The sequence below is a fragment of the Elephantulus edwardii genome, unplaced genomic scaffold, assembly GCF_000299155.1.
Source record: "Elephantulus edwardii isolate Elephantulus edwardi_28Jun2011 unplaced genomic scaffold, EleEdw1.0 scaffold00104, whole genome shotgun sequence".
In the NCBI taxonomy this organism is placed as follows: Eukaryota; Metazoa; Chordata; class Mammalia; order Macroscelidea; family Macroscelididae; genus Elephantulus; species Elephantulus edwardii.
In genome coordinates, this window is record NW_006399854.1 from 12,618,327 (window position 1) to 12,630,070 (window position 11,744).

An 11,744-nucleotide genomic window follows, 5' to 3' on the forward strand; every position below is an offset into this window, starting at 1 on the left:
ATAGAAAAAAATGAAAAGATTGAAAAGGTATGGAGACAGAATACATCCCTGACGGACCCACTTCTTGATTTTGAACCATGTAGTGTCTCCTTGCTCTGTTCTGACAGCTGCCTCTTGGTCCAAGTATAGGTTTCGCATTAGCACAATCAAATGTCCTGGGATTCCCATTCTTCTTAGAGTCAGCCACAGCTTGTTGTGATCCACACAGTCAAAAGCCTTTGCATAGTCAATGAAGCAGAGATAGACATTCTCCTGGTATTCTTTGCTTTCTGCCAAGATCCATCTGACATTAGGTATAGTATCCCTAGTACCACGACTTCTTCTAAATCCATCCTGCACATCAGTCCTATTTTGCTTGTGTCCAGAATTTTTCTATGTCAGTGTATATGCACATTCATGTATCTTGGTTGGTTGGTTGGTTGATTGGTGTCTCCTGTTGAGTGTGAACTGTCCTTAGCTGACCCTCCTGTGGGTTTTCAGAGGCTGCAAATTACAAGGGAGGAGATTGTCCAACCTTCTCCCACAAAGCAGCTGGTCAATTTGAAACAAGTGCCTTTGGGATTGCTGCACAGCTTCTTACCACTAAGCCACTAGAACTCGCTACTTTAACCTACTAAATAATTTATCATAAAGATAGAACTTTCTTTAAATTCTTAGTTTATAGGTATTTTGGGATTTTTTAAAAAAATAGAAGAAAGTCTGCCATAAACATTTAAACATATAAACAAATATCTATTCATTTTCTTACAATAGAATTCTAAAAGTGAAATTTCTAGACCAGTGACTATGAAAATATTTTTTTACTTTCCTTTTAAAGAAAATAATATTTTGGGTTTGAAAAGGTTAATGAGACATCAGTAATTTATAATAGATTCTTTAAAATACATGAGTAAATCTTTGATGTCTGTATGTATATTCAGATAATCTCACAAGTGATACTAAAAGTTGAATGAAATTGGTAGTCTAGTGGGTAGAGATATTAAACTGCCCACTCAAAGACAGATGGTTCAAATCTACCAGTTTCTCCAAGGGATAAAGAAAAGCAGTCTCTTCCATATTTTTTGTTGTGTTGTTTTCTTTTTTGGGGTTTGTTTTTGTTTTTGGGTTTTTTTTACAGCCTCTGAAAACCTATAAGAGGGTCAGCTATGAGATATTGAGATGAATCATTTCTTTCAGGCACCAGGATCTCTCTCTTTCTTCTCTTTTGAGCTACTGGAAACAGAAATCAGAAGGTCTCACTGAACCCAGTTACAAGCTGACAGACAAGGGTCCCTGCCCATCTTATCTGTGGCTGCCTGCTTACCCCACTGTTCGCAATATTCACATTTGTTTCATTTCTCTTTTTTTCAGATGGAATGGGCCGAGTACTTGCTCAAGATGTATATGCAAAAGACAACCTACCCCCCTTCCCAGCATCAGTAAAAGATGGCTATGCTGTCCGAGGTAAATATTTTTGTTTTCTTGAGTATTGTCAGACTCATATGTGTTTTTTTCAGACTTTTGGCTCAGATCAGGCACCCAACAGCTGATGCATCTTCTTCCCCAACAGTTTTCAGAACAACTTCATTCCCTGGGAGCTACATTGATTTATATCTCTGTATTTTCTGACACAACTTTCATTAAAACTTTCTAATGAAAATGCCAGGTTGCATGAAAGTTCATGTTTATAAATAAGTATGTAGGAACTGAAAAAAAGCTTTTATCTAACCCCTTTGCCTCTGCTCTTATATATAGTGTCTAACCCCTCTGCCTCTATATGTGCCAGGTAGCAGACAGTCTTGGTCAAGAACATTTCCAGCTGCTTTCCAATTTATATGATAGGAGAAGATATAAGCAGATTCCCAACACACAGATCAAGTAATATTGTCCATCTAATGGCTTTAAACCAAAACATTTTTAAACAGCTTCTTAAAAAAATCATAAGGTAAACATCTAATTCCCTGGAAGACGCCATCTTTCAAATCTCTGGAGCCCAGATGGTACCTTCAGCTCAAGCCCTTAGAATTGCCTGATGTTGTATAAAGCTTAATAAAATAAATATTGAGTAACATTTACCTGACTAAAGTTCAGTGTAAGAATGCAAAATGAAAATTCAGCTGAAAAGCTTAGACACTAACATTGGTTAATTCGCATTTAATGTAGTTGAAATGTCAAAAAGAAAAATTTCCCAGTTTATCAAAGCTGTTAAGCAGGTCAATTCTTCTGTAAAGATCAGTTATGGAATCTTTTACTGTTTTGTTTGTTTGTTTGTTTTAGCTACTTGTAACTATTACAATAAGGTCTTCTGTTTTGGTAATTAAATGTATTCATTACTCCTCCATGCTTCTACACTCTTAGTATCATTTTGTGTTACAGATAGCTTATTAAGGCTAAGGACTTCAAAGAAAGTCACAGTGGTCTGGCTTCTAGTTCCAGTTTGATTTTTGTAACTTTTTTTTATTTTTTTTTTTTTTGTGTGTGTGTGTGTGTGTGTGTGTGTGTGGTCAAATCAGATCTGACCGGTACAGGAGGAGATTGTCCCTCCTTCCTCGGCAGAACATCTGGTGGATTCTAACTGTGCGCCTCTGGGATTGCAGTGCAGCTTCTTGCCACTAGGCCACCAGAGCTCCCCAATTTTTGTAACTTTAAGCTTAAAATTTATAGCCTAAATTTCCTCAACTGTAATATCATAATAATCAATAATGCTTACCTAACAGGTTATTTTAAGAATTGAGTCTCTAGAAAGCCATAGTGAAATCTAGCTATGTACATACATACATATGTAAATAAGTATAGTAGTGACCACAATAATTTTGATATGTTTAATGTTGTTGTTTACCATCGAGTCGGAACCAGTCCATACCTGACCTGACAGCACGTTTTCAGAGGCAGTTAATCACAAAGGAGAAGATTACCCATCATTCTCCCTCAGAGCAGCTGGTGGATTCGAACCACCTGCCATTAGTGACTTTTTATTTTCATTTTTATTAACAAGCTTACACAGACCATCTCTGGAAAAGAAGGCTATTTATTTGAATTATTACTCTCATCTTCTGTGTAAGCTCTGCGTAAATGAGAGAGAAAGTTACCTTGCATTTAAATTGCCACTAGTTTATTCTTCAAGATTATTTTGGAAGAACCTCATTTATCCAATAACTTGGTCTCACGAGGTTAGAGGACCTCTGAAATTGGCCGAATGACAGCATAAAGCACACATCTCTGATGTCTCTTATGTCGTGTTTTCTTCCTAAATTTATCCTTTCTGCAGCGATTAAGATTTTATTGTCCAGAAAAAAAGTTATTTTATTCTTCTCATAGCCTTATCAACTCTTATTCCTTAATTGCATTTGTTTCTTGTTACTTTTTTGCAAAAATGGAAATCCTATTTTGATTTTATGATTTGTAGTCATATAAGTTTACTATACACTGATTAAATGTTCTTACATCTAGAGTATAATAACCATAACAGATGAAACACCAAAGTTCCGAGCAAGTCTGCTTTTTTTGATCATAATAATAAGATGAGAAAATAAATTATTTAAGGTAGAATTATTATGAAAAATAATATTGTTCTGTGACTTTTTTCCTTCATGAGGTAGCAGAAGTTCAATGAGGAAAAATAATTGTTCTTGGCTTTTCTTGTAGCTAAAAAAGACATTTAGCCCATATGAACTATAAATGAACCTTTCTGGAACTGTAGAATTTATTAAGTAAATTTTTATGCAGAATTACTATTCAGTATCTTTCATTCACCTTTTTCTTTTTTGGACTGGTGGTGGTTTAGTCATTTACACATATATTAAATGCCTGGAATTACTTCTCATAGTATAAAATGTTTAAGATATTATCTGTGATGCAGTGAAGTACACAAGTAGCCATTATGTGTATACTTAGTAGAAACAGGAATGACTGGTATATCTATATATTGGCATAATCAAGGCAGTAGAGCTCATCAGTGGCCAAGAAGGCATGGGCTAAAGTAGCAGTTAGGCTGATAAATCATCCTGGAATTTTCAGCTACACCTTTCCACCCTTGTCAGTAATTCAGGAAGAGAAATTTAGGAATCCTGAAAGTCCTTTTTACCATATTCCGTAATTAAGGTGATTTTCATTTCTTTGCTAGTAAATGCATCCATGAGTGTCTTCTACATTAAATACCACTCCAAGCAGTATTTTGGTAGAGTATCCTTAAGAAAATTGTTGTGGCTCTCTACCGCTCTCTACTTCGTGTACCTCCTTCTCTCCACCCCTCTCTTCCTTGACTCCCGTTCCTTTCTCCCCATTCCCTTTATTCTCCCTTTTTTTCTTCTCCTCTGCCTTTGCCTTAGGCCTTCCAGTAATAACCAGTGGCACCTGTGACCATTGCTAACCCTCTAGGTGTAAAGAGGTTGCTAACTTGCTCTGGGTCACTAAGCATTAGCCAGTGCCCTTCAGAAACATGTGAGATATAACTCTAAACCAGTTGGAGGACCACTGCTTTCAGGTATGTGGGATAAAGTGACTGAGGAAACAAGACATACAGAAGAACTTTTTTTTTCTTCCAAAAAATAATAAGAAAGAATATTCATTTTTATGGGTGAAAAGGCAGGGATCAAGTGGAACCATTTCAGGAAGATCTGTAACCTATTAAACATAGGACTGCATTCAAGAAGGAGTGCCTTTGAAAAATAAAAGCAGAAAAAAGAAAATGAAAGTTTCATATTAACAATTAAAAATAATACTCTATTTTTCTTTTTAGGATTTTGAAAACATTTCCCTCTTCATTGGGAATAAACTTCTTTATGTCTTCATTCCCTCTTGTGGAGAGATATGAGCTTCTATTCTCTTGTCTCTACTAGTACCATTGCCATCGAGTCAGAACCATCTCATAGCTGATACGTCAATGGATTTCCAAGGTTATAGAATGCTGGAGAGGAGACTGCCCGTATTTCTCCCACAGATTCACTGGTGGATTTGAACCACCAAAGAGGCGTGACCTTTGGGTTAGCGGCGCAGCTCCCATGGACTACACCAGCAGAACTCTTCTATTGTCTCTTAGGTGTTAATAAAGGCAAAAAGGTCTCAGGATCTCTCAAGAGCAGATTTCCTACAAAGTTCAATTTGAAAGGTTTATCTCTTCAGAATTTATTTGTAATCATTTTTTTAAAAGATAATATTTTAAACAAACTAGAGCTGTGTAGAATATATAGTTGTGCAACATATATTCCAAGTTAGATTTCCTGCAAAAATTCAATTAAAAAAGATTATCCCTTCAGAATTTTTGAGAACTGTGTATACTATACAGTTATGTAAAGTATATTAATTAAGATAAATCCTTGTTGTTTATAGAAATTTAATTTCTTTTCCCCCTTTTTATATTTTGATTGACATACATTTTTCTGGGCACTGTAGAAAGTGAAAAAGAACATTTTTATGTTACCTATTATCTCAGTGTTTGGCCTCTACTAACATTTTCTTGTACTTCTACCCAAAGGGTTAAAATGAATACTCAAATACCATGTTAGGTGGTCCACACCTTATTTCATTTAAAGCCAATTCTTTTTGTTTTAGAAGAATAATGTTTCAGGATTTCCTCATCAGTCACAGCTGTTTCTCCAACACATTTGACAGGGCCTATGATGTGGGAATTTCATCATGTGAAGAGATAGGCATATTTAATTTTAATAACTTTAAAGTACTCTATTAAGAAAAAATAAACTTCCTTTTCTTTTTTAATTATTTTTACTTTTTTAAATTAATTTTAATGAAAATTTAAAGAGACTTAGGGTTTTCAGACATTCATTGTTGCACTTTTCTCCCTGCTCCCTTCCCCCAATTCACTCTTCTTGAAAAGTAAAAGAAAAATTCTTTCATTGTTAGGCAATCCCTCCCTCCGAGTCCACTCCACTGTACAGCCTTCACTCTGGACTCCTGTCATGACAGTAATACCCAATCATATATCCCTTTTAAGCAGTTCTCTCCCTCATATGTAGCAATGCAATATGCATCATTCCTCCCCTTAATTATTTTTTTTGTGTGTACTATCAAATCGGATCTGACTGACACAGGAGGAGATTGTCCCTCCTTCCCCGGCAGAGCATCTGGTGAATTCAAACCTTGTGCCTCTGGGATTGCAGTGCAGCTTCTTGCCACTAGGCTACCAGAGCTCCCTTATAATTCCTTTTCAAATACTAGAAATAATTGAGCATTTCCTCCTAGGAGATGATGGTAGAGAATATAAAATACCTTCTCACCCATCTATACTATGCCCAATTTCTTGCTTTGAAGCAATGAAAATATTTACAATCTCAAATGGCTGAACTGATTTACTTCTTCCTTGTAATTTCAGTAGATATGAATTCATATTTCAGACTTCTCTCTACTCCTTCTCCTTTTCCTATAAAACATTTGTGTGTGTGTGTGTGTGTGTGTGTGTGTGTGTGTGTGTGTCAGATATGATAGCCCCATGCCTATCATCCATGTTGTCAGTACAGTTTCAAAGTTAAACAAATTCTTAACCCTTTTGCTTTATCCCTTTGTCAGAGGTATTTCCTAGGGCCTTCTGTGAGTCCTTCTAACTCAGCAGGCCTCAATTTACCCAGATTTAATATGGAAATTATGATATTTTTAAGTTATTATTTGTAAAAATTTTAAAAAAATACCTTCACAGTGTTTCAGAAGACATATAAAGAGAAGTAACTTGGCTAGAAAGTGAAAATGGTTTCTTTATTGTGTGAGAATTATCATTTTCTATTAAATGTAAATTTGTATAAGAAATTCATAATTAATAGTCATTGTAATAATTTTATATCAAATGATATAACCAGGAATCTTCAAAGAAAGAGGTTAACAAGATTAAAAGTGTCCTGTGGGCAGTAGAAAAAGGGAGGCATTGAGAGTAACTTCAGGGTCTAGTATTAAACATTGTGAATTCTGCAACTGCAGAATCAGGGCTTGGTTTGTATTGCTTTTATTATTTCCTTCAAATTAAATTCTACAGTTAAAAGAAAAACAGAAAAGAAGGCTCTTCAGTAGAAATGTCAAAATTAGAAGGGGTAGACAGAGAATTGAATGCTTTTGCCAAAAATCATCGGAACCTCCCTCTTTTCTAATGGCATATTGTGCTTTATTTTTAAGGTGTGTGTTTTTGTGACAGTGTCTCTCCAACCCCTCCATTTCCCAGGCAAGCTCACAGAATATATCTGGCAGCTTTTTTTAAAAAGCCTATTTCTTTAATAGAGTATTTTAAATAGATACCAGCAAGTGAGAGTGGTGATTATTTCCCTGTCTTTATCATAGTGAGCGTTGGTGTTAAAGATGTAAAATCTTTACCTCAGGTCTTAAAATCTTTACTACAGGCCTCCTGTGGTGATGGTGGTGGTGATGGTGGTGGTGCTGCTGCTGCTGCTGTTGCTGCTGCTGGTTAAATGCTGTCAAGTCAATGATGACTCAGAGCATCCCTGTGAACAGCATATAAAACCTTGCCCCATGTCCCACCAATCTCACAATCTCCACCATGCTTGAGACCATTGTTGTAGTCACTGTCATTGGTCTTTTCACTGTCATTTTCCCAGCATGACATCATTTTCCTGGTGCCTCTTGACAGCGTGCTCAAAGTGTGCAAGATGAAGTTTAACCATCTAATTGCATATCTTCCTGTGATAGTTTATTTTTTATTCTTTCAAGTTTTCTCTTAGTCTAAATTTATCTATATTCAGTCCAGGCTTCCAGTGCTTTGTAACTTAAAGGATTCGTTTATGGACCAGCACTATCAGTTTGTTAGAAACAGGGAGGAGGTGGGGGAGGGTATGTGAAATCTCGGGCCTTTTTCCTGACCTATTAAATCAGAAATTCAGTTTTAACAAGATCCCCAGCTAATTTATATGCTCAAATATGAGACACACTTGTATGTATGTTCTTGATTAACCGAATTTTCCTCTATATGGCCAGCAATAAGGTATTTTAAAAAGCTTAATGAGAAATTCAGAGAGCTCTGGTGGCTTAGTGATAAGCAGCTGCAGTCCTCCTAAAGGCACACGGTTCGAATCCACCAGCATCTCTGCTGCAGAAGGATGGGCGGTCACCTCCCATGTCATTTACAGCCTCTGAAAATCCATTTGAGGATCATCCCAGTTCTGACTCCACAGTATTCAACAACAGCAGCAGCAAAGAGAAATCACAAACGGCTACCAATAAACAAATGGGAAGGTTCATGATAAAGTAGAGAACATAGTTCAAGTGAATATATCTTTCCCAGAACATCTTCACTAGGGTGGGGAGTAACCCGAAAACAAAAATATCTTGCTTATTAAGCTCACTTAAAGGCTCTGTCAGATATTGATTGACCTCCCTGGGACTCTGTACCAGGCTTGCCCCTTTACTGCCTCGAGGATCTCTGGCCTCATTATTCAGTGACATTTATTTAGAGCTACTGTGAAAAGCACTGATATTAGCATTTTGAATATGCATGTGTGGCTGAACAGGACAAAGAGTAGAACTTGAAGGGCAGAGGTTTCTAAAAGAGGAATGAAGGAAGTGGTAGCTACCTTTGGAAACAGAATTAGGCTTAACACAAGCTAGTGCTTGCTCGATGCTGTGTGATGGAGAAGGCAGACTACAAGAGACTGGACCATATTCCCAGCAGACTCACAGTCAGCCTTCACTCACCAGGGAAAAAAAGCTGGGAAAATGTAATTAATCTTTTCAGTTAATTTAAATTACAAAAGAGAAAGAAAGGAACTTTAGTTAAACACCTAGAGTTGGAGTGCTAGCAGTGGGGCAGCAGCAGGAGGAAATTTCATTAATTGCATTTTAGTGATGTTTAATTTGCTAGTCTCACAGTGATGGAAGCTGCACAATTTTTCAAAAGGGCTGAGAGTCCACAGGAAGTTAAGTTTTCCCCGGAAGCAGGCCAACTCAAATCAGGGTTCTGGGGATCATCTCACCATCCCAAGATCCAAGTGTGATATATTTTTATTATTATTGTTTATTCATTCACGGATCTATGAACATTTTAATTATTTCCAGTTTTTGACACATAAATAAAACTGATGTATACATTCATCGGAAGTGTGACAAACACTGACAAGCAGGAAGCTTTTATAGTTAGTGAGAATAGCGTGTTTATCTCCAAGAGATATTCCATATACAGGATATCGGATATTCCCCCCACTTACTGAAATCACTGGTTCCTGAACCTCGCTAGAGATTCCAAGTGGATTTGATTGCATTCAAGGCTTCTTTTATTAAGAAATTCATGAAACCTTCTCACCAAGGTTAACCACAGTGGAATTTCCAGGAAGAAGAAGAGGTTTCTAGTACTGTTTCCCTTTCATAGCCGCATATTGTGTAATATTGAGATGTATAGAATCAGACTACTTGTTACTGTACGCTGGATTTCCCAGGTTCCGGTCTATCAGATCAATCTGTAGAAATTCTGACGAGTGAGTTCCACCCAGAAATTACAGACCTGCGCTACATGAAATATGGCGCAAAGGATGGCACTCTTGAGAGTGGAATTTGTGACCTGAGACCAGGTTCTGTCACTGTGGGTATATACTGGATGAAGTGAAATGAGATAGAATTTATTCAGCTTAATTTTCCAGAACAAGAAATGTGTACGTTTGCTTACGTCAAAGCACCCATGATGATCTGATCAGGAAAATTGTAGACGTTTTGAAGCCAAGAAAATTCATGCCCTACCTGTGTGTAAATGAAAATGCCTCCCAGCACTTTTCCACTGAGAAGGCTGAAGTTTTAAATGTCTTTATTATCCTATTGATCCATTGAATGATTATAACTTTATTTATACCCATTTTGCTAAAAAGCAGCAACAAAGGCAGAGTTGATTAAGAAAAATGAAGAATTTTAAAGAATACCACAAAAAGAGAATTTACCTCAAAGAAAGTATCACCCCAGATTCCCACAGACAAGACTCATTCTCATTAGGTGTTGGCCTTAGCCAGAACATTTGGGACTGTTCTATTAAAATGCTGCCAGAATTTTACATCTAGTTATGTCTCCTTTCTAAACTCTATTCTTAACAAATCTCACTGACAGCTACTGATACTTCAGAAACATATTTTTCTACATAGTTAAAAGTTTTCATCCGTGGGAGAAAATAATGTCTTTATAAACATTTAAAAAATTATTTAAGAGAATTTCAAAAGCACCTTGGTTCTAAGTATAACCTGGTTGGCAAACATTCCACATAAGTAGTATGGAAATGCCAAATTTTTAGTCATTCACCAGAACCTAGTCATAAGTCAAATTTTATTTGTTGAGTGTAAGGTACGGACAAGGCATTAGAGTAGACAAAATAATAACATAATCTCAATTACATAGAATATTAATTCTATTTAGAATTCTAGACTCTATAGTAATGTTAACTGTGATATTTTGCATTGTTTTTGTTTTCTTATTTATGGGATTTTAATTCTCTTAAGTTCAAAGGTTTTAGGCATAAGGAAAATACATACAAAAGTTTTGTTCTCATTGCCATTGAGTCAGTTAAGAATCATAGCTGACACTTCAATAGGTTTCCAAGTCTCACAGGAGGAGACTTCCCATCCTTTACTCAGGCAGCAGCTGGTGAGTTGGAAGAGCCAGAGAAGAACAGGCTTTGTGTAAGCAGCCCAGGTCTCTAGATTACGCCACCAGGCCATCCTATATACAAAATAGGAATATTAGTAAACTTTTTTATCAGTGTGCTTTTTTTTAATTTTCCTGTTGAGATTATTTGTTTTTCAAATTATAATTTGTGGGTGAAGGCTTACAGAGCAAATCAGCATTGCATTCAGATCATATACATTTTTGTTTTGCCCTAATGATTGTAATCACCACCATATACCACCACTCGTAACACCCCTCCTTGTGTTTTCTGTTTTCAACTACCCCTCTCTCCTATCCTTTCCTGCCTTATGAATATTATTCTTGTTAACTTTTGAGTTTTGACAAAAAAGATATGCACAGATTAGCAGAAAATAGAAAACATTTCAAATATGCCATTTTGTATCAGAAAATAAGAGGAGACATTGTTCATTCATGTCTCCATCTTCATAAGGATCCACATGCATTTATTTAATGAATATTTTGAACACTTCATCTATTGAACATTTATTCAACACTTATTGCATTGGGAAAGTCTGCTGTCAGAGACCTCTCAAAAGTACTGAAGAGCAACGATGTCAGTCTGGACACTAAGGTGCGCCTGAAACAGGCCATGGTCTTTGCAATTACTTGCTATGCATCAGAGAACCGAACAATGACTAGGGATGATAGAAGAAAAATTGATGTCTTTGAGCTGTGGTGCTGGAGAAGAGTATTTTATATACTGTGGACTGCTAGGAGAACAAACAAGTTTATCCTGGAGAAGCCAAGCTGCTCCTTGGAGTCAAGGATTCTGAAGCTTCTTCTGACATACTTTGGACATGTTGCAAGGCAGGATCAATCCTTGGAGAGGAAAGTCATGTTTGGGAGGGTAAAGGGGCAACACAGGAGAGGAAGACCCTCGATGAGATGGATTGATTCAGTCAGTGGGGTAGTGGGGATAGACGTCTAGGAGACAAAAAAATTGGCAAGAGATTAAGCAAGTTTTAGAGCTGTTGTAAATGAGGTCGCTGTGAGTTGCAGGCGACTCAATGGCACATAAAAACAGCAACAACAAATTATGTGTCAATATTAAAGATTCCTAAGTGACAAGTAAGTCATAGCAAACATAAAGAAGTTATCATTAGAGTTATTTGGGGTATATTGCATAAACAAAAAGTAATACATGATTCTTTTTT

The 11,744-nt window shown here is 36.5% G+C and overlaps 1 protein-coding gene across 1 annotated transcript in view; it reads left to right on the top strand.

Annotated features, from left to right (window-relative positions):
• LOC102844647 (gephyrin-like) overlaps positions 1-11,744 on the top strand; it is a gene marked incomplete at its 3' end in the record, with an annotated part of 706,808 nt that overhangs the window by 556,742 nt on the left and 138,322 nt on the right. Inside the window, exon 14 of the mRNA XM_006891835.1 lies at positions 1,351-1,443. Coding sequence (XP_006891897.1) covers positions 1,351-1,443 — 93 coding nt within the window. The remainder of the gene's footprint in view (positions 1-1,350; positions 1,444-11,744) is intronic.